The sequence below is a fragment of the Diadema antillarum genome, unplaced genomic scaffold (assembly GCF_040938485.1).
Source record: "Diadema antillarum isolate AM-2024a unplaced genomic scaffold, OU_Dant_1.0 seq00000371_RagTag, whole genome shotgun sequence".
In the NCBI taxonomy this organism is placed as follows: Eukaryota; Metazoa; Echinodermata; class Echinoidea; order Diadematoida; family Diadematidae; genus Diadema; species Diadema antillarum.
This window is the reverse complement of record NW_027271371.1, coordinates 447,330-473,078: the sequence shown is the minus strand read 5'-3', so window position 1 is coordinate 473,078 and position 25,749 is coordinate 447,330. Positions and strand designations below refer to the sequence as shown.

At 39.5% G+C, this 25,749-nt stretch overlaps 1 protein-coding gene and 1 non-coding gene across 2 annotated transcripts in view; one reads left to right on the top strand and one right to left on the bottom strand.

Moving 5' to 3' along the window:
- The window catches only part of LOC139731430 (catalase-like), a 96,303-nt gene that overhangs the window by 31,851 nt on the left and 38,703 nt on the right, over positions 1–25,749 (top strand). The window contains exon 4 of the mRNA XM_071642313.1: positions 15,540–15,721. Within this exon, the coding sequence (XP_071498414.1) occupies positions 15,540–15,721 (182 nt within the window). The remainder of the gene's footprint in view (positions 1–15,539; positions 15,722–25,749) is intronic.
- On the bottom strand, positions 14,836–14,908 carry Trnat-ggu (transfer RNA threonine (anticodon GGU)). Its single transcript has one exon. It is a non-coding gene; the product is annotated as a tRNA-Thr (tRNA).

The following is a 25,749-nucleotide window of genomic DNA, read 5'->3' as shown; positions in this document are numbered from 1 at the left end:
GGGGACTCATCTTCAATGGGTTGGAGGTACTGTTTACCATTGGGAGCAGTGATTGAGAAAATGTGACCCGCGACAACGGTTTCAGGCAAAAGTGGCAAGAGCAAATTCCCTCCTAGGCGGGGTACAAAGATTTTGACCATTATTTTTGTCGATTTGGGGTTTTTCAGAAATTGAATCTTTGATGTTTTGTACATCTACACTAAATTTTACAGCATACATGTAACACTAAGTTTTTCCTACCGAAAATGGAATTTTAAACACCCTATGTTGGATCGCACTCGTCAGTTTCGATCTTCTTTCGAACGCCACGCCACTATGCCCAGTGTTGTTACGGCGAGGCATCTCACGTGCGATTGGATAGTGCTTCGCACACATTTACATAGTTCGGCTTTCGGCGATACGCCTCGCAGCGTGTCGGAAATGTTTTGTCCACGCATGCATGCTCCATTGTTGTTGCTGCAATAGATATCAGTACGCTCGGTCTTTAGTGTATGCTCTTCGTTTGGCTTTCTATCCGAGCTTTTCTACCGCAATGTTCGACAACGGAAGTGAAACAAAAAGTGAACAGCAACACTAACTTAACGTGAAAAATAGATACGATAGGGAACATGGTTTAAGCGTATCAGAGTGACAAATCACCACACAAATCGTGCAACATACGATCGGAAACTGACTTTTTAATTGTGCTTGTAGTAAATATTACACCAGGTTTACTCAAAAAGACAGCAGAAGAGAGAAAAGAAGTGGTCATAAATGACCAGTATTCAAATAATACACTGTAGTAAACGTCAAAATTGCACAAAACTAAGTAAAGTCGTGTTTGTTTGTTTGTGTGTTTGTTTGCTTGCTTTTCTACTGCACAATGCAACACATTCACGGCTTAAAAAACAACAACAGGAAGCGTGACCATTTTCATATTTCTGCCTTCGAAAGGGTCCCAATGACGAAATTTACAAGATAGATCAACCGCTATGAAAACGTGATTTGTAAAGACGTGGACAGTGCCACCCGCTCCTGTGACGTATACACACATGCATAGCGTGTGGATGCCATTGAGTAATGTGCACCATACACATGCAACCAGCAGCTTGTAATTATCGTATCCGCCATCTTGGAAGACATACCGGTAAACAAACCCGAGCGAAACGCATTGTGCATTTTGCTCCATACACTGAGTTCCGAGGAAGGTGCCCGGGAAATTTGACTCTCTCAGTGAGCCAATCAGAAGCTGTTATGGTTGCTAGAGGCGGAGCTTAATCTCAATTGGCACCATTGTACGGATGGGTGATTCTCACCTCGCATCGCCGCTAGGCACTGTCTTTGAGCATGAGGGGAACCTTCAAAGCCCATTTTCTTGCAATTTTGTCAGGCTAACAAATCAAAAAGTGTGTTATATTTCACCTTATATAGCCACTTACAGTACCGGAGAATACAAGTATTTTATATCAATGTAAAGCTTAGGAAATGGGCAAAGTGATTCAATGAAAAAATGAATTTTCAAAATCCCTGACTTTTGCCTGAAACCGTTGTCGCCGGTCACAAATGTTTGAGCAATCTCATTTGATGCAGATATATGTATGTAGGATTGTTGTATCACAAAACATCCTACATATAAAGATTTGCAACAAAAAACAACAACAAGAAAACTCATATACAGTCAAACCTGCCTTAGCGGCCACCTGTCTATAGCGGCCACCTGTCTATAGCGACCACCTGTCTATAGCGGCCATTGAAAAATCCCCTCGAGAGAAAAACCCTGTTAAAGACCCTGTGTATAGCGATCACCTGTCTAACGCAGCCAGCGGCCACAAATTTTGTTTCCTGTGGTATATTTTAACCTGTCTATAGCGGCCAAAAACCCAATGGAGCTGTAGCCGAGCCGATAATTCAGCGTGTTTTTCTGCTTTGTAGCCGTGCTGGCAACGTTCAGTGATCGCCACCGCTGCATTCATCCCTCATTCAGTGATAATAATGCACTAGTGTTAAGCTTTCTTCATGACAACACATACTACATGTACTATGCAACAATTTCATATACACCGGCATGGTTAAATGCATGAAACACATGGTGTGTGCATACTTACACACATACATGTACATGTAAGGATACAATGATGATACATGTATGTGTAAGCAATGCACACAAAGTTGGATTACCTGTCTATAGCGGCCACCTGTCTACAATGGCCACTTTTTCCGTGTCCCTTGGGTGGCCGCTGTAGACAGGTTTGACTGTATAAGGATATATCACTATTTTTCTCGATAAACCATACCGTTTTTCTCAATAGTTATACTGATTAACATTTTTACTTTGATAGTTTCTATCCCTAACTCACATTTTAGAACTATTTTGAGCACTTATGCTGGGTTTTTGTTTCATCGGCAAATGGTAAATAATGCCTTTGATTTGTCTGAGGTGACAGTCATATCTACCTCTGTATCCCACTCAAACCCTAATTCTTTTTGATTCAATGGATTCAATTTGTCACAACTGAATGTTCATTCACCAATAATGTGATTGTTATGAATGGGCAGCCAACTTATGTGGGATACTGTGCTTGATTTTAGATCTGTTGTGGGTTATGGAGCAGAAAATCCTAAGTGACCTCTCAGGAAACATGTAGTAAACTACATGTACATGTAGCACAAATGCAGTTGATGTGTGAAAACAAGTAGATAATACCCCCATTCCACAGAGATTTTTTCTCATTGGTCACTTGTCGGAAGCAAGGTTTGTTGCATTTGGCCACCCACCGAAATTTATCGGATTACAGTCTAATGATGCAGCTGCATCACTTTGGTGATCCCTCGCATTTATCCCCAAGTTGAGTTATCCTTAGGGTTTATGCCAGGTTCAAGTGTATGTGTGTGTCACACACAAACACACTGCTATAGCTTCTGACCATTCGAGCATTGAGAATTGAGGGTTTCTGGGACGAACACTGAACTAGAGCTTTCTATAGCTCGGTCGGTAGAGCACTGGGCTAGCATCTGGAGGTCTCGGGTTCGAATCCTGATGGAATTCCATTTTCCACTAATAAGTGATATTCATTCTGGTCAGTTTTTCTGTTTGCGTTTATACCTTTAAGTAAATAAAAAGGTAGATTGAATGAATAAAGCAATATTAGTTGAACACAGTGAAAATTTGAGGAAAATCGGACGATCTTCTCACAAGTTATGAATTGAAAAGTTTCATTGCCGCTACTGATGTATAAGGGGACTAAAGCATTTTGCGACTTCACTTATGGAAAACGATATAACATTCCACAAAATAGAATTTTTTTTTGGTGAAAAGTTCACATTCCCTCGACTTGTTACTGACATCTGGTAAGAGAAAATTTACCCCCCCCCCCCTGTTTTTTGAGTAAGGGAAATAAACTGATCTTATTAGATGCCAGGAAAGTGAAAATACACCTGGCAAAAAAAAAGAAAGTGAACACTTTTTCGAGTTCATATTTTTCATAGCAGATTCTGATGAAAATCAATGTATATATATACCATATTAAAGGTAATTAAATTGGCTGTCAACGTAATAGGTCAATATAAAGGGAAGAGCGATCGCAATAGCTCACCTGAGCCGAAGCCTCAAGTGAGCTATTGCGATCGCTCTTCGTCTGGCGTGCGTCGTGCGTCGTTCATAAACTTTTTACATTTTCATCTTCTTCTTGAGAAACCCATGACCGATTTTCACCAAACCTGGCAGGTAGCAACCCAAGTGGGATAGGATCTCAATTTGTTCAAATGGGCACCATGCCCCACCTGGGCCCCCAGGGGGCCCCAAACCCTCTAAAATTAAGGAATCTTAAAAAATCTTCTCCAGAACCAGAAGTGATAGAGCAAAGAATCGGGGGTGCCCCCCTTGGGACCCAGGAGTGAGGGGTGGAATTTTCACCAAACTTGGCACGTAGCATCCCTAGGGCGATAGAATCTCAATTCCATCAAGTGGGCACCATGCCCCTCCCCCCTGCCCCCATTAAAAGATTCTGTTTTTCAAATCTATGTAACTTTTATAGATTTATGTTGAGCTGGACATGTAGTGAGCAATGTTGTAGAGAAAATGGCAAGCTTTGCTTTGATGTAAGTTACAGTATGACAAATCTCTGATTGCTCTTCTTTAAAATGGCCGGCAGCTACATTACTGTAAAGGCATGACTTTTACGCACAAAACATTATTGACAGAAACCTAGAATTTAAACACAGAATCCAGTAGGGAACACCGCCTGCTGGTCATTAACCACATGAAATGTAAGCTATGTGGAACGCTTTCATTGTACTGCTATGGCATTTGGCGATTTAGCGATCAGTTCGGGTGGGTTTGTGCGTTTGAGCAGAATATACGAAGTTGGCACGCCGTCGACTGAGTCGGGCATGCGAACGTGGCACATAAAGAGTTAAGGAATCTTTAAAGATTTTTTCTAGAACCTCTGTTCAACAAGGCACCATGCTCCCCTTGGGGACCCCTAGGGGGCCCAGCCCCACCCCCTCCCACATTAGGAAATATTTACAATTCTTCTTCTCTAGAACCAGAAGGGATAAAGCAAAGCTACTGTGAGTTTGTACATTTACGACTGTAGTTCCATGTTTGTTCAGTGCAGATCCAAGGCTGCCCCCCCCCCCCAAGTTGCTGTTTTTTTTTTTTTTGTTTTTTTTTTTGGGGGGGGGGAGGTAGGGATCCAAACGTGGACCTAAAGTGTTCATTTTTCATCTTCTTGCTGAAAACAACATAATGGATTTTAACCAAACTTGGCAAGTAGCATTCCTAGAGGGATAGCATCTGAAAGTGTTTGAATGTTGAATGGGTATCATGCTTTCCGTGGGGGCCCCATGGGGCCCAAACCTCCTATTAAGGAATATTCAATAATATTCTTCTCTAGAATTAGAAGAGCTGTAAGTTTTTTTTTTCCCCCCAAACTGCAAGTGCAATGCAGGGCCGGCAGACCAGGGGGTCGCTACTTTGGGCCCTCAACTTTCTTTTTACCCCGGAAGTGCGTAAGTGGCACTGGAGAGGAATACTGTAAAAGTGGATATTTTCGCACAACTATATTTTGGTGCTTGGCTGGGTAAGAAGAGTTTTGTGTGTTTTTAATTCCACAGAATCAAGACAACACGCACAGGAACATATGGCAACCAAAAAATATTCGCGTGCTTTAATTTTCGCACCTGTGTCTGGTTGCGCGAAATGTGCGGAAATTTCAACACAGCGAAAATTTCCATTTTTACAGTAGATAGAAACCTTGAAGTGTGAATGCGGTAAGGCTTTGCTTTTGCGCTGAAGACCTTTCTTTTTTTTTTTTCTTTGCTTGTCAGCTGAAGAAACGCGGAAGTGGAATGAGAAAGATGAGCATTTTTTTTTTTTTTTTTTTAACTTGTCAGCTGAAGAAACCGGGAAGTGGCCCCCCCTCCCACTTTTGAAAATGTTCCACTGGCGGTACAATGTACATGGCAGGTATTTTTACTAGTGTGATGGAATATGCAAATGGACACCATACCCCCAGCTCTCAAAGCTGCCCCCGCCCCAAGTTCCAGTGTTCTCAGGTAAGAGTCTCTAAGAATGCATGGAAGGTGAACTTGCGATCTCAGGTGAGCACGAGACCCCCTGGTCTCTTGTTACTTTTGTGCCTTTGAAGAGAAAAGCAAAAGTGTTCACTCATGCATAAAGTTTCCCTTTTTATTGGCCTGCCAGGTTGATAGCCAATTAAATTACCTTTCATATGGTATTAATAGAATAGTACATTAAAGTTATCGTATGGTTTTGGTTGAGACCTAACTTCAGGTTTCTAACATTTTGGGGTGAGATAATGAGAAAAGTCTGATGAAATATGAAAGAGCATTAACCAAAAAGATGTCAATGTTTATTTAATGAAAATTGATTTTGAAATTGCTGAGACACCCAATATAGAGCAAATCTAATAAAAGGTGAGACCCACCTTTAAGAATGGTATGCCCTATACTATTTTACTTTCTGGGTATTTTGCAAAAAGTTAAAAACCCAATCCTTATCTCCACCAATACTATACTATTCCTTTAACTTTTAGCCAAATATTCTCTGAGAAATATAAACACGAAAAAGTGTTTGCTTTCCCTTTTTTGCTAAGTGTATGTTATTTTTTTATGCCTCCGCCATTAAGTGTCGCTGGAGGCATTACGATTTCGGGTTGTCCGTCCGTCCGTCCTGCCGTCTGTCCGTCTGTCCTCAATCAATTTTGTGGACTGCGTAACTAAAAAACTGTTTGAGGTATCCTAATGAAACTTGGCATGTACAAGTATGAGTAGGCAAAGTTGTGCCTATCAACTTGTGGATGCACATGCTAAAGGTCAAAAGGTCAAGGTCAAATGCTCAAAATTTTACTATTTCCCCCATATCTTTGCAATGCCTGAAAGTATTTTCGTGAAACTTTGTGTAGTATATACATGTACTACCAAATAAAGATTCTCCAGAGAGAGTGTTGGTTTATGAGGTGAAAGGTCATAGGTCAAGTGAAAATGTCAAAATTTCACTTTTTTCTCCATATCTCGCAAATGGTTTGAGGTATCTTCACGGAACTTAGTGTGGGCATGAACTGACTGGCAGTGATTATCTAGGGAATGGGGGGGGGGGGATGGGTGGTCATGAATCGAATGTCGGGTCAATTCAAGGTCAACTCCTCAAAATTTCACTATTTCCCTCATTTTTATGCAATGCCCGCAGGATTTGTCTTGAAACTTAATATGATACATGTATTACTCAAAAGAGATCCTCTGGAAAGTTTCTTGCCATGAGGTCAAAGGTCAAAGGTAAAGGGAAAGTGCTAAAATTCACTTTTTCCTCCATGTATCGGAAGTGACTCAAGGTATCATGTAACTTACAACCTTGTAGTACATATTTAGCATGTTCTACCTGACAGTGATTCTCTTGGGAATTTTAGGATCATAGGGTCAAAGGTCAAGGGTCAAAGGCTAGGTTAAAATGCTAAAATTTTACTATTTAAAACTGAAGTTACACTCCATACCTTTAAGAATTACTACACATTTGAGACAAACCTGTTATTTTGATATTTTGCCAATTATGTGAAACTGGCATCACACATTGTCAAGACATTGTACTTACCGGGTATACTATATAGACCTATTAGGAGAACCATGCATTATGGCGGAGGCATACCAGTCGCCATAGCGAAATTTCTAATTTCTTATAATTTCCTTTTGTCATTTTCCATAGGTGACGCCACAAAATGTTGTACACTTCTCATCCAGCAATAGCAGCACCAAAATCTTAGGATTCATAACTTTTCAACTGATTGACTGATTTTTCTTGAAATTATTTTATTAACTTTCTCTACAACTATTGCTGCATCTACTTAATCCATGCTTACATTTGAATTTATTCCTCTTAAAGTGCCAGCAGTCTCTCCTGTGCCCGTACCTAAAATACCAGTGGACTGTAATATGCACTTCTATGCCTATGGCTAACGAGGATTAAATGACAGAGGATACTCTGGTCCCCGTCACCCCTAATGCTACTGTGGAGATCCAGGGCTCCGTAATGATTAAGAAGTACAGTTGAATTTACGAAACTGAAATAAAAAGTAATAAAATCAGCGTATATGTTTATGATACATATTTTTTTACATTGCTGTTTTGAATTGTTGTCCCCGCCGAACGAGTTCGAGCAGGGGACTATGAAACGGGCTCCGTACGTGTGTGTGTCCGTGTGTCCGTGTGTGCGTCCGTGTGTGATCAAAATCTTCAATTTGCTACTTCTCTGTCATTTATGAGCCAATTTTGATTCTGTTTGCTTTATATGATAGCACTACATGGGAGCTTTGAAACTTCTACACAGATTTTCAGTTGTGACCTTTGACCTTGACCTTTGACCTATATTGTACATTTTGCTACAAAATGCTACTCCTTCGCCATTTCTAACCTGATTTCGATTCCGTTTGCTTTATGTGATGGCACTATGTGAGGGCTTCAAAACTTCTACACAGAATTTTGACCTTTGCCTTCTTTGACCTTTGACCTTGATTTTTGACCTATATTGTACATTTTGCTACAAAATGCTACTCCTTCGCCATTTCTAACCTGATTTCGATTCCGTTTGCTTTATGTGATGGCACTAGGTGAGGGCTTCAAAACTTCTACACAGAATTTTGACGTTTGCCTTCTTTGACCTTTGACCTTGATTTTTGACCTATATTGTACATTTTGCTACAAAATGCTACTCCTTCGCCATTTCTAACCCGATTTCGATTCCGTTTGCTTTATGTGATGGCACTAGGTGAGGGCTTCAAAACTTCTACACAGAATTTTGACCTTTGCCTTCTTTGACCTTTGACCTTGATTTTTGACCTGTATTGTACATTGGCTACAAAATGCTACTCCTTCGCCATTTCTAACCCGATTTCGATTCCGTTTGCTTTATGTGATGGCACTAGGTGAGGGCTTCAAAACTTTACACAGAATTTTGACCTTTGCCTTCTTTGACCTTTGACCTTGATTTTTGACCTGTATTGTACATTGGCTACAAAATGCTACTCCTTCGCCATTTCTAACCCGATTTCGATTCCGTTTGCTTTATGTGATGGCACTAGGTGAGGGCTTCAAAACTTTACACAGAATTTTGACCTTTGCCTTCTTTGACCTTTGACCTTGATTTTTGACCTGTATTGTACATTGGCTATAAAATGCTACTCCTTCGCCATTTCTAACCCGATTTCGATTCTATTTGCTTTATGTGATGGCACTAGGTGAGGGCTTCAAACCTTTTACACATAATTTTGACCTTTGACTTCTTTGACCTTTGACCTTGATTTTTTACCTACATTGCACATTTTGCTACAAAATGCTACTTCCGGCGGGGACATATATTACGCACCGCGTAATTTCTACTTTTCCTTGTTTAGCTTCATATTATTTCTTTCTTAATGAGATACAAATCTTGCACAAATATAGATTTGTTCTCCACATTATTCTTCAATACCTATCCATTTCTTACAAGAGTTAATTGTACAGATTTCATGTACTCATGGCTTAATCTAATGATAGCTGTAATGAGGAAATAGTCTGTGCATCCATGGAGCTACGGTAGCTCCACCGCGTGGTGCATCCAAGGATAATCTTTACTGATACCATGGAGCTAGTAGCTCCATGCTGATACCTACAAATAAAAAACAGGCACGTACTCACAACCCTTGTTATGCAGTGATGTAACGTCTGCACGTAGTCCCTATGTAATAAAGAAATTTGCATGATTTGCCTGACATCGGCAGTACTTTGGACCTGAGCTTGATTGTTGTAACTGCTGTTATAACAAAAAACCTATTATTATAAAGAGGAAAAGTACGCCGGTTTATTTCTCCCTCTTATATTGTTTTGTTGATAATATGCTGATGCATCATTTGGAAGGATGCCAAGAAAGGATGTACAGGTGCCAGGGTAATCTTTTAGCCGTAGTGTTTTGTGGGTACTCTTGTGTGTACATTGTACATGAATGTATTTTGTAACCAATACTTCAAGAGAGAATCATAGATCAATGAAGGCTGCCATGTGAGAGAGAAAGTGGTGCATGTGTTGCATGACTTTAAATCATAGTGAAGATTATCTGGTATTGTATCAGCTGAATTTTATAAGCTTTAAGCTCTCCTAGCTGAACAGCTCAGGTGAGCTAATTTGCAGTTCTTTTGTCTGTATTTTTTATACCCCCGCCAAACGAAGTTTGAAGGGGGTATATAGGAATCAGCGGACGGTCGGGCGGTCGGGCGGTCGGGCGGTCGGTCGGGCGGTCGGTCGGGCGGTCGGTCGGGCGGTCGGTCCGTTGCAAATCTTGCGTCGCGAACTACTTCCTCAGTTTTCAACCGATTCCCATAAAACTTGGCACAGATGTGTGCCTTGGGTTGTAGATGTGCAAGACGTATTTTTTGACAGTACCCAAAAGTACGTTGCCATGGTAACGGCATATTATGGGCAAAAATGGGTACAAATCTTGCGTCGCGAACTCCTCCCACAGTTTTTGATCAATTTTTATGAAATTAGGTACAGATGTTCATCTGAATATGTTAATGTGCAAGACACATATTTCCGCAGTGGCAAAAAGTGCGTTGCCATGGTAACGGCATGTTATTGGTAAAATATAGGGCAAAATGCTTCATGGAAAAACTGCTTCATCAGTGTTCTTCCAATTCTCATGGAATTCATATTGAATGTTTGTCTTAGGATATAGGTCAGCATGACACATTTCATGACAGTGACATAAAGTATGTTGCCATGGTAACAGCTCACATATTATGAGCCAAAATGATGGAAAATTTTGTGTTGCAAACTACTTCCTCAGTTTTTGCCCAATTTCCATGAAACTTGGTACAGATGTGTGCCTTTGGTTGTAGATGTGCAAGACGCATTTTTTGACAGTACCCGAAAGTACGTTGCCATGGTAACGGCATATTAATGGCAGAAGATCAAGGAAAGATCTTGCGGATTTAACTACTTCCTCAGTTTTTTGACCAAAGCTTATGAAATGTGGCACACACCTTGATCTTGGTGGGAAGATGTGGAAGACATATTTTTCGGACGTGTCGGAAGCTGCGTTGCCATGGTAACGGCATATAAATGGCAGAAGATCAAGGAAAGATCTTGCGGATTGAACTACTTCCTCTTTATTCGACTGAAGCTCATGAAATGTGGCACACACATTGGTCTTGGTGGGAAGATTTGCAAGACATATTTTTTGGACGTGTCGGAAGCTGTGTTGCCATGGTAACGGCATATTAATGGTGGAAGATCAAGGAAAGATCTTGTGGATTGAACTACTTCCTCAGTTTTTGACAAAAGCTTATGAAATGTGGCACACACAATAGTCTTGGTGGGAAGATGTGCAAGACATATTTTTCGGATGTGTCGGAAGCTGCGTTGCCATGGTAATGGCATTTAAATGGCAGAAGATCAAGGAAAGATCATTCCTTGGGTAAGACTGTCGTCACGGGGCGGGGGGTATTAATCACCTTAAGTGATATTTCTAGTTTTTTATGCCTCTGTCACGAAGTGGTGCCGGAGGCATGTATGTTTTTAGGTTGTCCATCCGTCCGTAATCAAATTTTGTGGACAGCGTAACTATAAAACCTTTTAAAATATCCTAATGAAACTTGGCATGTATGTGTATGAGGGGGTGAAGTTGAGCCTATCAACTTTTGAGTGCACATGCTTGAGGTCAGTGGTCAAAAGGTCAAGGTCAAATGCTGAAAATTACACTTTTTCCCCCATATCTATGCAATGCCTGAAGATATTGTCTTGAAACTTAAACAGATCGTACAGTTTTGGTTGAGACCTAATTTCAGGTTTCTAACATTTTTTTTGGTGAAATAATGAGAAACCTCTTGTGAAATATGAAGGAGCATGTAACTCTATGAGGAATTCAACATTTATTTGATGAAAATTGGTTTTTAAATGGCTGAGATATCCAGAAAAAAGAGCAATTCCAATAAAGTGTGGGACCCACACTTTATTACAATTGCTTTGTTTTACTTTGTTTTTGGATGTTTCAGTCATTCCAAACCCGATTTTCATCAAATAAACTTTGAATTCCTCTTAAAATGGTATGCTCTGTACTATATCATAAGTCAGGGCTGCACACTGGCGCCGGTCCGACGGTCAAAGCCCGGTAAAAGTCACTGTCGAACCGGTAACTTTTCAGGAAATCCACAAGTTACCGGTCCGACATGACCAGTAAAAAAACAAAACAAAACAAAACATTGGTGGGGTCAGTAGAAAGAAAAAGAGCAGCCCCGATCAGGGAGAAACAGAATGCAAGATATCGCACTGTTCAACAAGTTTTACGCAAGTTTTCGTTTATGTCTACTGGTGCAATTTGTACAGTAAACGGGATTAGTTTTGAGCACTAGCAGTCGACCAGTTATTCGCGCTAGCTTGCGCATTTAGCGCTGCTCACGCACTGCATGCAATGCAATACATGCAAAGCATGTACAGTGTAACTGCTTTTCGTTTGCTTGTGATCAGCGGTCATGCCAGACAAGAAGCATTGATAGAAGCGCACGCATTTCTGGGTCATTTTACTCATGATTTTTAACGCAAGATCGATCCGATCCCGGCTTCGCTGCAGCGTGGCAGTTATGTTAGAACTAATTTACTAGTGTCGATTTTTAGAAAAAGTAAAAACACATTCGATATTCAGCGATACAGTAAATGGATCTGATTGCGTTTATTTTCATTTTACACAGTCATTTCACAAATGAATATTTTCATTCGCTCAGAATGGTCTCATAATGAAGATAGGCGCAAAAAAGGATCACGAAATCGGCCCTTCCGTGAACTTTTTAAGAACGCATGCACAAAATGTGAAGAGATAATACAGGGAGAAAAAAAAATCGTGAAATCATGGCAGTCCCGCTTACATATTTGAGGTAGAAATCGTCCCAAAAAGGATCATGAATTCGACCGGCTGCGTCGTATCTTTCAAAAGCTTATGATGTACGAAATGCGAAGAGATTATAGAGGAGAAAAAAAAAATAAAGGAAACATTTTGGTGAGTGCATCATAAAAGATTACAGCCGAATAACAATTCATGAAATCAATGCAATCCCGTTGAAATTTGAGGAAATAATAGGCGCAAAAAGGATCTTGAATTCAGTCCTGCATGCCGTGTTGTTCATCAAAAACGCATGCACAAATGCGACGAGATTGTTGGGAGAAAAATAAAAAACACATTTTTACCCTTCTGGTGCGTGCATTACAAAAGATTACATCCGAAGTAATTCATGAAATCGCCACAATCCCGCTGATATTTGAGGTAGAAATAGGCGCAAAAAGCATCATGAATTCGGCTGTGTGGAACATCTTTAAGAACGCACTTACGAAATTCGAAGAGTTTATCGAGAAAAAATAAAGGACACATTTTCAACCCCTTTTGGCGCGTGCATCATAAAAGATTACAGCCGAAGTAATTTATGAAATCGTCACAATCCCGCTGATTATTTGAGGTAGAAATAGGCGCAAAAAGTATCATGAATTCGGCCATGTGGTGCATCTTTTTAAGAACGCACTTACGAAATTCGAAAAGTTTATCGGGAAAAAATAAAGGACACATTTTCAACCTCTTTTGGCGCTTGCATCAGAAAATATTACAGCCGAAGTAATTTATGAAATCGTAACAATCCCGCTAATATTTGAGGTGGAAATAGGCGCAAAAAGTATCATGAATTCGGCCATGTGGTGCATCTTTTTAAGAACGCACTTACGAAATTCGAAGAGTTTATCGGGAAAAAATAAAGGACACATTTTCAACCCATTTTGGCGCGTTATCATAAAAGATTACAGCCGAAGTAATTTATGAAATCGTCACAATCCCGCTGATTATTTGAGGTAGAAATAGGCGCAAAAAGTATCATGAATTCGGCCATGTGGTGCATCTTTTTAAGAACGCACTTACGAAATTCGAAGAGTTTATCGGGAAAAAATAAAGGACACCTTTTCAACCCATTTTGGCGCGTTATCATAAGAGATTACAGCCGAAGTAATTCATGAAATCGTCACAATCCCGCTAATATTTGGGGTGGAAATGGGCGCAAAAAGGATTGCAAATTCGGCCCTGCATGTCGTGTGCCTTTCAAGAACGCATGCACAAAAGCGAATAGATTATCGGGAGAAAAATAAAGAACTCCTTGGAGCGCGTGCATCAGAAAATTTCACGGCGAAAATAATTCATTAAATCGTCGCAATCCAACCGACCACCAAGAGCAGGTTACGCAGCAAGTTCGTGCGCCGATGTTTAGAAAAGGTCACAAACGCATTTGATACAATCTAATTTTGTTCATTATCATTTTACACTGTAATTCACAAACAAACATTCTAGTTTTTCCTATCTTTTTTTAAAATTTCTTGTGCAATAGATAATGCAAGTTTAAAAAAAAAAAATTAATCTGTAAAATGTACATGGGTGGGGGGGGGGGTGCGTCCATAAAAAACAAGAAAATAAGTTTATTTTTTAGGTTGTCGTTGTTGACCGGTAAATTTTCTGTTCAGACCGGTAAAAAATGTTAAAACGGGGCATTTACCGGTCCGACAGAGACAGGTTGGACCGGCAGAAAAAATGGGTTAGTGTGCAGCCCTGCATAAGTGTTTTCTTGGTATCTCGCAAGAAGTTAAAAGCCCAATTCTCATCTCCACCAATACTGTACCATCCCTTTAATGTATACAAGTACTACCCAATTAAGATTCTATAGTCAGAGTTTCAGGTCATGAGGTCAACGGTCAAAGGTTAAGTGAAAATGTTACAATTTTACTTCTTTCCCCCATATCTTGGAAAGGTTCAAGGTATCTTCATGGAACATAGTATATATGCATGTACTGACTGGCAGTGATTATCTAGGGAATTTGGGGGTCATTGGGTTAAAGGGCAGGGGTCAACAGTCAAGGTCAACTCTTCAAAATTTGACTTTTTCCCTCATAGTTATTCAATGCCTGTAGGATTTTCTCTTTTGACTTGATGTATACATATATTACCCAATAGAGATTCTCTGAGAAGTCTTTTTGCCAAAAAGGTCAAAGATCAAGTGAAAGTGCTGAACTTTACTTCTTCCTCCATCTTGGAAGTGGCTCAAGTTGTCGGGGGGGGGGGGGATGTCGGGAATTTGTTTTTGTTTTTGTTTTTTCACAAGTGATTGCAGTGTCCCCAAGTCCCCCTTGGGCCGCTTAGCAGAAGAATCCCATTTATCAAATATAAAGTCACAGATTAGAAAATAACTCTATTATTGCAACTGATTGACAAATTGCCCTATGTCAACGTAAATAAGCACTGAATTGATCAGTGTTTTAGTAGTAGCCATAATAAAAAAATCATGGGCGTGCATACTCGAGCAGGATTCGAACCTACGACCTCCTGATCACCAGACAGGCGTCATCTCCACTAGACCACCGAGCTTTATTATTCTCTATTATTCACGAGATTATAAGACAGATTTTGGTACGATCTATGAATACTAGGTAGAACAGTGGCATTCAATGTGCTTAAAAGCGTACATTAACACATCACGCGTTCATAACCAAAAGTTTATATTCCAAGAATTAAAGGTAAAAAAATTAGGGCGCCACACATGTAGATTCGGAGAGCTATGTGCGGGAGAATTATGAGGATGTTGTTCAAGGGGCCTTGATTATGCTCCTGTTTCTGCAGGAGGCTCTCTGAAATTCTTTATGTCATAACAAAAGGATCTGAAATCTTCCCTTATTCCATAATTACTTTCACCTTTTTAAGATGCATACACAAAACACAAGGATTTCTTTTCAACCTATTTTGAACCTCCCTGATTTTGGTGTATGAATATCATCAACCCTGAAATTAGCAAATTTTTCGTTGATACCCTGGGGTACCAAATACTGCTTCATATTCTGTGTAGGCAAGTGTCACATACTCTAATCGCATTCCACCTGCAGCTCACATAAAATTGATAAGATATTATGTCTTATATAATTGTACTTTTTTGAATTTTCTTTGGAAGAAAAAATTTTGAGGTTTTGTATACTTTTTTTTTTACATGATATGTTGACACTAGGCGGAGAAGCTGGATCTGCCGACTCTGCTAGGGACCCTCGTGGCTTTGCCGTCAAGTTCTACTCTGAAGATGGAAACTGGGATCTTGTGGGCAACAATACACCCATCTTCTTCATTCGAGACCCCATGTTCTTTGCCAGTTTCATCCACACTCAGAAGAGGAACCCTGTCACTCACCTCAAGGTTTGTATGGCTGAGCTTCAAAGCAAAGCAGGTGCTACAAAGGTGTATTTGTCATGTCGATATTAATTTTCTGTTAAGAACAAATATGAACAAATATCACAAAGAAGTGAGAGAGTCATGTTAAATGTCATTAATTACCAGTAACCCCCCCCCCCCCTCCCACACACACACACACACTATTTTCCAACCCTTAGTGCTTTGCTGCCTGTGCCAAGATCCTAGTTACAATCTATGTAAAGGTACATGCATAAGGTAAAGTGAACATTGCATGATTTCATTATTTCATAACTGCAGGCAGTTCTAGGGTAATCACCCCCTGGACAGTTACCCCAGAGACCCTTCCCCTGACCCTAACCCTGATCTTAATCCTGAACCTAATCCTAATCCAAACCCAAACTCTAAACCTAAACCTAACCCTGATCTTTACTCTAACCTAATTACTAAAAAGTATTTAGTCGGGGGGGGGGGGGGGGGGGGGGGGGGTAATTGCCTTGATAACGCTACCGGCTATCTGCTTGGATGGATCTAAGGGTGTGTTTATGCTCAGTTTGCGAAGGCAGAATCAGCGTTTTGAAACGCTGATTCAAAACGCTGATTCAAAATGGGTCAATAGCACAATCAGGGTATGCAATTGTGTAATAGGGCAAAAATGAAAAAACTTGGTGAAAATGCTTTTTTTTGTTGTTTGTTGTAGCTGAGTGTTCAAATTTTCATTGCATGTAAAGAAAGAGTCAAAATTTTGCATTAAACTGCGCATAAATTAGCATTTGAATTAGGGGTGTCTAATTACATTGAAATGACTAATATATTGGAAAAATTCATTAAAAAAAAGGAGAATGTTTTTTTCATCTGATATTGCTGTTAGATATTCCTGATAAATATCCCTTTCATTCACCACCAGCACATAGCCATGACATATCACAAAATATGAATAGATTTCATATTTTCACTTCTCGAAATGGATGATCAATTGTGTAGGCATTATTTTGAATTCAAATAAAACCACTTTTACATATTTTATCATATTTCACTTTTACCAAAGAGTGAAGAGGCGAAACTTTCAGGAATAGGTAACAGACATATAGTGGCCATTATTACAAATTTTTATGAAATTAGGGCTGGTACTTTGGAAGATATGATATTTTTCATCAAAAAATTATCTGTACAGTTTGACCTTGAATGTGTGCACAGTGTTTTTATCAATTCTCATACTTGCAAACACAGATAGAAGAATGAATGTGAGATTTATGATGACTTGACTTGATATCCAAGCTGTGACACTCAAACAATGACATATTAAGCCAAAATACTATGTTTTTGCTTATGATATCTTTAGAAATTGAACAAGCATTGAAATATGAACACTGAACACTTATCATATGACCTTCATGCAGTATAACATGGGCGTGTATCGCACTTTTCTATGCTCAGCAATTTGTAAAAATATTTGCTAAAATTTTCCACAATAGATTTCTGCATATGTACAATTCATGGTTAAAAAAACAAGGATATTCAATTAGGGGAAAAGATTCTTTAAAGTAGTCAAATTAGGATATACCTCACTGAAAATACTGAAAAACGGCTGCACTTATTTTCCTCAGCATTTGAAAATGGCTCAAAACTCAAAACTGGCTGAACATTTATTGGCAAACAGCGCACCATATTGTAGTGTGTCTTCAGTACTTTCAGGAAAAGCAGAAAAATAAGCTGTTTCTCCATGTATAGCTGTACAGCATGGGTTAAAAGGTCACAATGTCACAAAAAATAAGCCAGCATTACACTCCTACGAGGATGGGACTTCAGACCTTATAACTTTCTCCAGCTGAAAGAACCACTGTTTTTTATTGCATGCAAGCAATGCCAGGAAAAAATCCATTAATTTGATACCAAACACATAGGGGTAGACTTAAAATATGGACCTCAAATCTTGATTTTACGTAAGTTGTAAAACGCTTTTTTTGACGCATTACGTGGGTTTTGGGGGACTTTTTGGTAATTAATCTTTAATAATTAACAGTAAATGAGAAGAAATTAGCTATTGTCTTACCCTAGTGATTACTGATGTCTTACCATGCTGCATGTGAACTTTTAAGTCAGTTGGTGCATTCTTTTAGAAGTTACAATTTTTTAAAGTGAGAAAGTCATGATTGCATACCCTGATTGTGCTTATCACCAACGCCGTTCACGGGAGCACTGTTTCTGCTCACTTTCTTCGAGCCTTGGAAAGAGCGTTTGCGATTGCTTCGCTGACCTCAGCAGAGGCAGGTCAAATTGGGGCGATCGATGGCCTGGCCTGGGAGAGCAGCTGGGAAAATGCGTATGCACAGTACATGGGAAAACTGCACAGGCCAGGGTAGCTGGCTGGCCGGGCGGCAGCGCTTTTTCACGTGAACCGGAAAGGCGTTTAGATGACGTCACTCTAAACACGTTTAGAAACGCTGTTGCGTTTTATGCTTCCCCGTCAAACGTGATTAGTCAGAAGCACCGATGGTAAATGCACCTTTTTGTGCGTTTTGGATCGGCGTTTTGAATCAGCGTTTCTATCGAAGTGAGCATGAACGCAACGGCGTTTTGCACTAATCACGTTTCAAAACGCTGATTCTGGCCCGAAAAAGGGAAGCCTATATCACCCACAGGAGAGACTACTGCTTGGCTCAAGATAGGTCTGAATATTATTTTAATATTTTGTTCTTGTTTTTGTCCTTGTTATAATTCCTCCTTTTTTTTTTCTTTGATGAGACTTATGGACATATGCATTGCAGTAAATGAAGGATGTGATGAGAGGATAAAAAGTTGAGAGCTTTCTTTCCTTTTACTCTTCCTGTATGATTTGTCAATGAATTTAATATATAAATACTGATTCTATATTGTAAAATATTGTACACTGTTGTTAAGTATAGTGGACCTGTATGACGTTCAAATGAACTTGCAACTGTTTATCTTTCAATCTTTTGTTTTCTCATCCTATCATATCATCCCTATGACTTTGCATGTGAATGCATAGCCCTTGCCCCCGTACATGCCCTGTTTATAAAATTATATACCTTTACTACTCACATTGAACCTGTCCTGCACTTTCTCAATCCAGGCCACTGCCATGAACCTGTGCTAAGGTTACAGGAACAAGGACACACAAACACACACACACACACACACACACACACACACACACACACTCAGACACAAATAGCAAAGTCATCATATTTTTTTCTTTCTCTCTCTTTCTGATAAGCTATGCTGACAAACGGGTCATCACATTGTAAAAAGCACACTTGTTTTCTATTCCCTTTGATTAGTCAGCTTTGGGTGATAATCAGGGTCATACCAGATCCCAAATGATCCTTGCATGAATGAGTGAAAAAAAAAAAAGGTGGTAAGTATAAGTTTTTCAGTTTTAGCCAAATTATACTGAACACCTGGGCCCTGTCTTATAAAGCCTTCAAATCAATCACAAGTCCCCAAATCAATTGCAACTTGCATTGCAGCACACACAAAACTTATGATTGATTTCTATCGCAAGTCTTTATAAGACAGGCCCCTGAATTATTTACTCAGAATCCAGGTCATCGTTTTGTACCAACTAGGCTAAATGCCTGTCTCATGTCGGCATAGAAACATGTGAATTTAAACACCATCTTCTCAAAGGGCGGCAGATGGACAGCCTTTCAAAATCAGATCTTAACTCTAAACGTGCCATGGTCGCCGAACGGCGACCTTAGTCCTGACGTGCCATGGTCGCCGATCATAAGAAGAGCGCGAAAAACATTGATCATTTAAGTTCTTGTGGTACCATAATGTGTTACACCAAGAAACTGACAATGATATGTACTGGTAGCTGACTAGCATAGCCATCGTTTCCACTAGAAATATGAGTATGCTTACATTGGAAAATTTCGAGTAAATACGTGATATTTTGGCTAGATGTATTTTTTTCGCGTCGGGAAAATCCGCAGCGAGCGCACCCTCTGCGTGATGTGTATAGATCAAAAGACTCATTGGTAAACCACGCGTGTGTATGCTATTGAATCTGCGTGTATTGTCTATTCGGTTCCACTTGTATTGTTCCGCTTGGATGCTGTCCGGCGGGAAGCTGCTTTGATTTTGTCCCATAGAGACGGTAAGCTTTCGTTCGTTGGTCAAGTCTTTCATCCTTTTGTTTTGGTGAACTTCACTAATTGTCCCCACGCTGGCATACAAAAGAAGAAAACGCTTTTGTTCTTGTCTATGCACGTGTACAGTGAACGGAAAGTAGACCTGTAAACTATGCCGCTTGGGACCGCACGTAGTTCCTAGTTTGTTTTGGCGTGATCGTTGTCTCCTAGTTTGAAGCGAAATAAAAATCAAAGTAGAAATCTAGTATTTCGGAATTTCAGACAAAATATAGAGCATTAACCCATGAACATTATTTTGCTTAGTTCAGTTTCAAAATTCATTGTAGGCAGCGTTCTCAAAGCGCGAAGAGAGCTGTTGTTTTGAGTGACGACATGCAAATAGTACAAGTACTAATCAACTTACGAGAGTGACTAGAAATAAACCTATCTAGTATTCTCTGTGATTTTGGGGCAGACTGGCTGTATTGGTTCAACTCCACGGATATGAAAATACATTATAGCGCCTGCCAGTGATTCTCTGTATGTGACGATGTGCACGTGAAAAGCGGTCAAACTATGTTGTTTTCCATGTACTAGTATTTGTTTTTGTGCTTGCGTTCACCGTTGCATTTTTTTTTCTTTTAGAGTTTCTCTTCAGTTGGTCTTCATATATCCTGTAGGGTACCTACCTCTTTCGGCGTGCCTTCTCTCTTTCAATATTATGTTGCTTCTTCTTTTCCCTATACATTTTGAAGAAAATTAGTTTTCGCGCATTGTGCATGTCTCCGTATAATTTGTCATTTTGCTGCCATATTTTGAAGGATGTTTTGGTTCTTGTAGCTTTCCGGCTATAAATAGCGTGTAAACAACTTTGGCTATATGGGAACAGCAAATGTCTCCAACTACGTACTCTCGAATTAGCGACCAGAATCGTTGCGAACGTCAAGAATATATATTTTATTTCTTTTGGCCAAAAAACAAAAACAAACAAAAACAAAAACAAAACAAACAAAAAAGAACAATCGACTGTTGATTGGTGTATCATAGTAATTGTTCATTCAACCACGCAAAATGATCAATTTATCATTTCATGATGACGAAAATCGAAGCAGTATCGTTTATCGCCAAGCGATGATGCAGACACATGTTGGAGAGAGTAGCGTGCCTACAGCACAGACTCGGTAAAGTAGAACAGAATTCGATCAGAAATTCGTAGACAGTCGATATCAAAATCGCAAACGGGTTTTCTTGTTTGATTTTGATTGCAACTGTTTAGGAAGCTTGAAACCTAAAATGTGATAGGTTTCCAAACATTCATCGCTCAGTGAGACACAGAATTAAAGTATATTTACGTATTTATATCATTTGTTGAGCTTTGCATATCGTTTTATTCCTACCTCTATATAGAAACATGCTATTTTCCCCGAGTCGCAGGTGAAGGGGAAAATGTTCAAACTCAAGCAAATCCGTCGAGATTATTATTACGTAGAACTTTAGATGAGAGATAGAGAGAGCATGACCAATGCAAAGTAACGTCAAACTATTTGTTAGCATGCAGATCTTGAAAACTTCAAACTCTAATCCCGCTGTTCAGTCCTTGGAGTAAATCAGTGTTGGAGATCACACAAAAAAAGGAAAAAGAAATGTCGGATGATGCTGCTTCGTGAAAACTGTGTCACAGCGCAATGAAGGTAAATGATAGGTTTGAATTCAAGTACGGAACTAACATCCGCCGGCTATCATAAACCAATGAAGGAACTTCAGTAGTAAAGTGATGTTACAATTTTCATGAAAGATCAAAATGATTCTGATGGTTACAAATCGCTCGGTGAAACCAGTATTGACAGGCGCTAAAGATTTCCGACGCCATGCGAAAGTAAGGAATGTGCCGCTGAATAATGTCATATTCAGATAATCAAATGTGATTAGCGAATGAGACTAAAGACAATCAAAGACAGGAAACATCGAAAAAGCATACCAGCAATGTAAAACTTGATTTCATATTTGTCGTTTACGCACGTGTAGGCTCAATATATCACCACCTTCAGATTTGTCTTCTTGTTACCAATTTTGCTATACAAATCAGGCCTACTCAGGGGGCTTTTGATTATTCTTTATTATGATTTTATTTTGATTGCAACTGTTTAGGAAGCTCGAAACCTAAAATCTGATAGGTTTCCAAACATTCATCGCTCAGTGAGACACAGAATTAAAGTATATTTACGTATTGACATCATTTGTTGAGCTTTGCTTATCGTTTTATTCCTACCTCTATATAGAAACATGCTATTTTCCCCAAGTCGCAGGTGAGCACATTAAGAGTTAATATGTTGGCCCTATAGGGGTAACACTGTGGAGGAGGATCACATTATTATACTTCTTTTTAGCTCACCTGAACCGAAGGCTGAAGTGAGCTACAATGTATTACGATCACTCATCATCCAGCGTCTTGGCACCCGATGTGCTTCATACGTCATGCGTAAACTTTTCACATTTTCATCTTCTTCTTGAAAACCCCATGATAGATTTTCACCAAACTTAGCAGGTAGTATCCCTAGGGGGATAGAATCTCAATTTGTTCAAATGGGCGCCTTGCCCCCACCTTGGGAGTCCCCAGGGGCACCCCCTAAATTAATGTATCTTAAAACTCTGCTTCTCTAGAGCTAGAAGTGATAGAGCTTAAAATTAATACTATTAGTTTAATAGTATATTGATGACTGTACATGTGGTTTCAAGTTTGTTCAAGGTGCATCCTGGGCCCCGTTTCATAAAAAGTTGATATGATAACAACTCTTGCTGGAATGTCAATTGTCATGGTAATGACATGAATGCAGCTTCCTGATTGGCTGTTGCTATAGGAAGTTGTCATTCCAGCAAGAGTTGACATCGTAACATCTTTTATGAAACGGGGCCCTGCAGGAGTGCCCTCTCCCCCTTAGTGCCCAGGGGAGGGGGAGGGGGGTTGTAGGGGTCCAAGTGGGGGCCTGAATTGTACATTTTCATCTTCTTCTTGAAAACCCCATGATGGATTTTTACCAAGCGTGGCAGTAAGCATCTCTTGGGGGATAGGATCTCAGTTTGTTCAAATGGACACCATGCTTTCCCTGGGGGTCCCAGGGGACCCCAAGAAATCAAGGAATATTTAAAGACCATTTTCTTTTTAGAGCCTTGAGGAGGGGCTCCAAATGGTGGCCATAATTGTACATTTCATCTTCTTCTTGAAAACAACTGGATAGATTTTCACCAAACTTTGCAGGTAGCATTCCTAGGGGATAGGAAAGGATCTCTGTTCGTTCCAATGAGCACCATGCTCCCCTTGGTGGCCCCAGGGAACCCCCCCCCCCCCTCCAAATTAAGGAATCTTGAAAAATCTTCTCTAGAATGGCTGAGGGATGCAAAGCTGCTTTAAAAGACTGCATGTTCATAGAAGCATATTTTTTATGCAGAGAAGTATTGGTAGTACACCTTAGTTGTATAATAGCTATATGGTACAGGTGAAAGATGAGAAGTAGTGACAGCAGTGCCTGGGATGGCCCAAATGGAAATGGATAGAACACTATTCAGATTGATAAACAAATTGTCAGTCAGTTGTGATAGAATATTATTTATTTCCATGATTTACTTCAAACTACCTGGGAGTTTTAAACAAATGTCTTCATGAGGGGTAGGGAATACTAGGTTATTTTCAGGGAGGTGTAGGAGAAGGAGAGGAGACAAGAATCTCTCCTTAGTACCCATGTTCCGTGCCTGCCGAGAAGTTATGTGCACTTTCCCAGGTGAAAATAAATAACTTTGACAAAAGACAGCACTTCTATTTGAATATTCATCATTCCTGAAATACAACATACCTAACCAGCAGCAATTCTCTGTCCCCATCAATGTTTTTGACAGCAGTTGTTAAGTGTGCTTAGAATATAGGACATGCGAAAAAAAAATTGGTAAAAAATACTTTTTTAACTGTAAAATGCTACATAACATGAAAAAAAAAACACACATTAGCCAAGTACTTAATTCAAAAGATTTAAAGGACAAGTCCACCTTTATATTACATGTGGATTGAGTGAATGCAACAATATTAGTAGAACACATCAGTAAAAGTTTGGGGAAAATCCAACAATCATTCCAAAGTTATGAATTTTAAAGTGTATCTGCACAGTCACTGCTGGATAAGAAGACTTCTTCAGTGTATGATGTCACATGCATACAACGATATAAGGAAAATAAAAGGAGAATTTCACAAAACTTTACCTTTTGAATAAAGTGCACATTTCTTTGACTTGTTACTGATGTATGTTAAGGGTAATATTATTCCCCCTGCCTTCTGAAAGAGAGAAGTCGAATGTTCTTTTGTTGTGCGAGAAAAGTGAAAATATGTTGAATTTTCTTTATTCTGTCTTTATATCGTTGTACACATGTGACATCACAAGCTATAGTAGTCTTCTCATCCAGCCATGACTGAGCAGAAACTTAAAAAATCATGACTTTTGAACGGATTGTCCGATTTTCCTCAAACTCTCGCTGATGTGTTCTACTAAATATTGCTGCATTCACTCAACCCACATGTCTACGAAGGTGGACTTGTCCTTTAATACTGAAGTACTAAACTTGGCGAACAATATTATGCACAAATGTGCGCAAGATGGTTATATTTCAACTTTTTACTAGATACTAATATGCCTCGTTCTGTCTGGGGTATTAATAAATGGGAGATTGAAGAAAAACGTAATAGTTCTGTACAAGATTTCCACGAAGTTCCAGGCAGGACTTCAACATTTCATCTAAAATCCAGTGATATGCGAAGCATCAGTTGTCATGCTATTGAACCTATGCATAAATTTGCATAAATTGCGAAGAGATTCCACTCCTTCTTTGACACCTCCTTGGATGTTTTAACCTGTTGAGGACGAGTCCTGAGTATACTCGGGCGAGTGTCTATGGGAAATGCATGTTGTAGCAAAATCAGCCTGTCCTCAACGGGTTAGTTGTCTCTGTGTAGGTCTAAGGGCAGGGACCGTTAGTACCAAAACACAGTAACTTTCAAACATCATTTTCACACTGTCCACAAGTGGTAAATGTACTGGTGAAGTTGTTCTGTGGTGTAGATACTTTTATAGGTATTTATGGGACTATTGATGAGGCAGTTCCACTTCAGTTTATGATATATACCCATGAGAGAATGACATGATTTTTGTGTGCATGCACAAAATGTTCTCTTGAGTCACAAGGTCCAAGGCATGATTGATAATTTATCGAGAGACAAATGACCCTTCATTGTTGCATGCTATCAGATTAGAATGAGTTGGAATACTCCACCTGCTACTTAATACCATGTATCACATAAGGCCACTGTATATATTGATAACATGAATTATGGAGTGTAGAAGATTACAAAAGTAGTGCGTGATGTGCATGGTAAATGTACAGTGTAGATGAACACTTTGACATTCAACTCTCTTTCAGTTTAAATGGTATAGCAAATCACACCTTGTCATGCAGGTACACCCTCAACTTGTATGATCACATGATCAAGGTTGAAGACTTGATGGGAATAGTATCATATGTCTGAGTGCAGAAGGACATAAAAGTAATTACATTTTCAGAAACATAAAACCTCTGCTTGAGGTAAAGACAACTGCTTAGTACCACCACTGGAGTTCACAAGGGAACACTTTGTGTATGTATACAATCTTTTTAACTCTCAGATTACAGAAAGGGAAAGAATACAACTTTTTTTTTTCTCTCTCTGTACAAAGAGTAACCAGTGCAATAGTGGCACGCTTGCAGATCTTGCTTTTGAAAGAGGTACTGTGGGTACGACACCTATGGGGAAATATTGATGTAATTATGGCCCATAAATCACAAATTTATTCATGTGAATCACTGAAAAACTGTCCCCATGTGTATTAATGTTTGTTTTGGAACAGTTTAGCCCTTTCA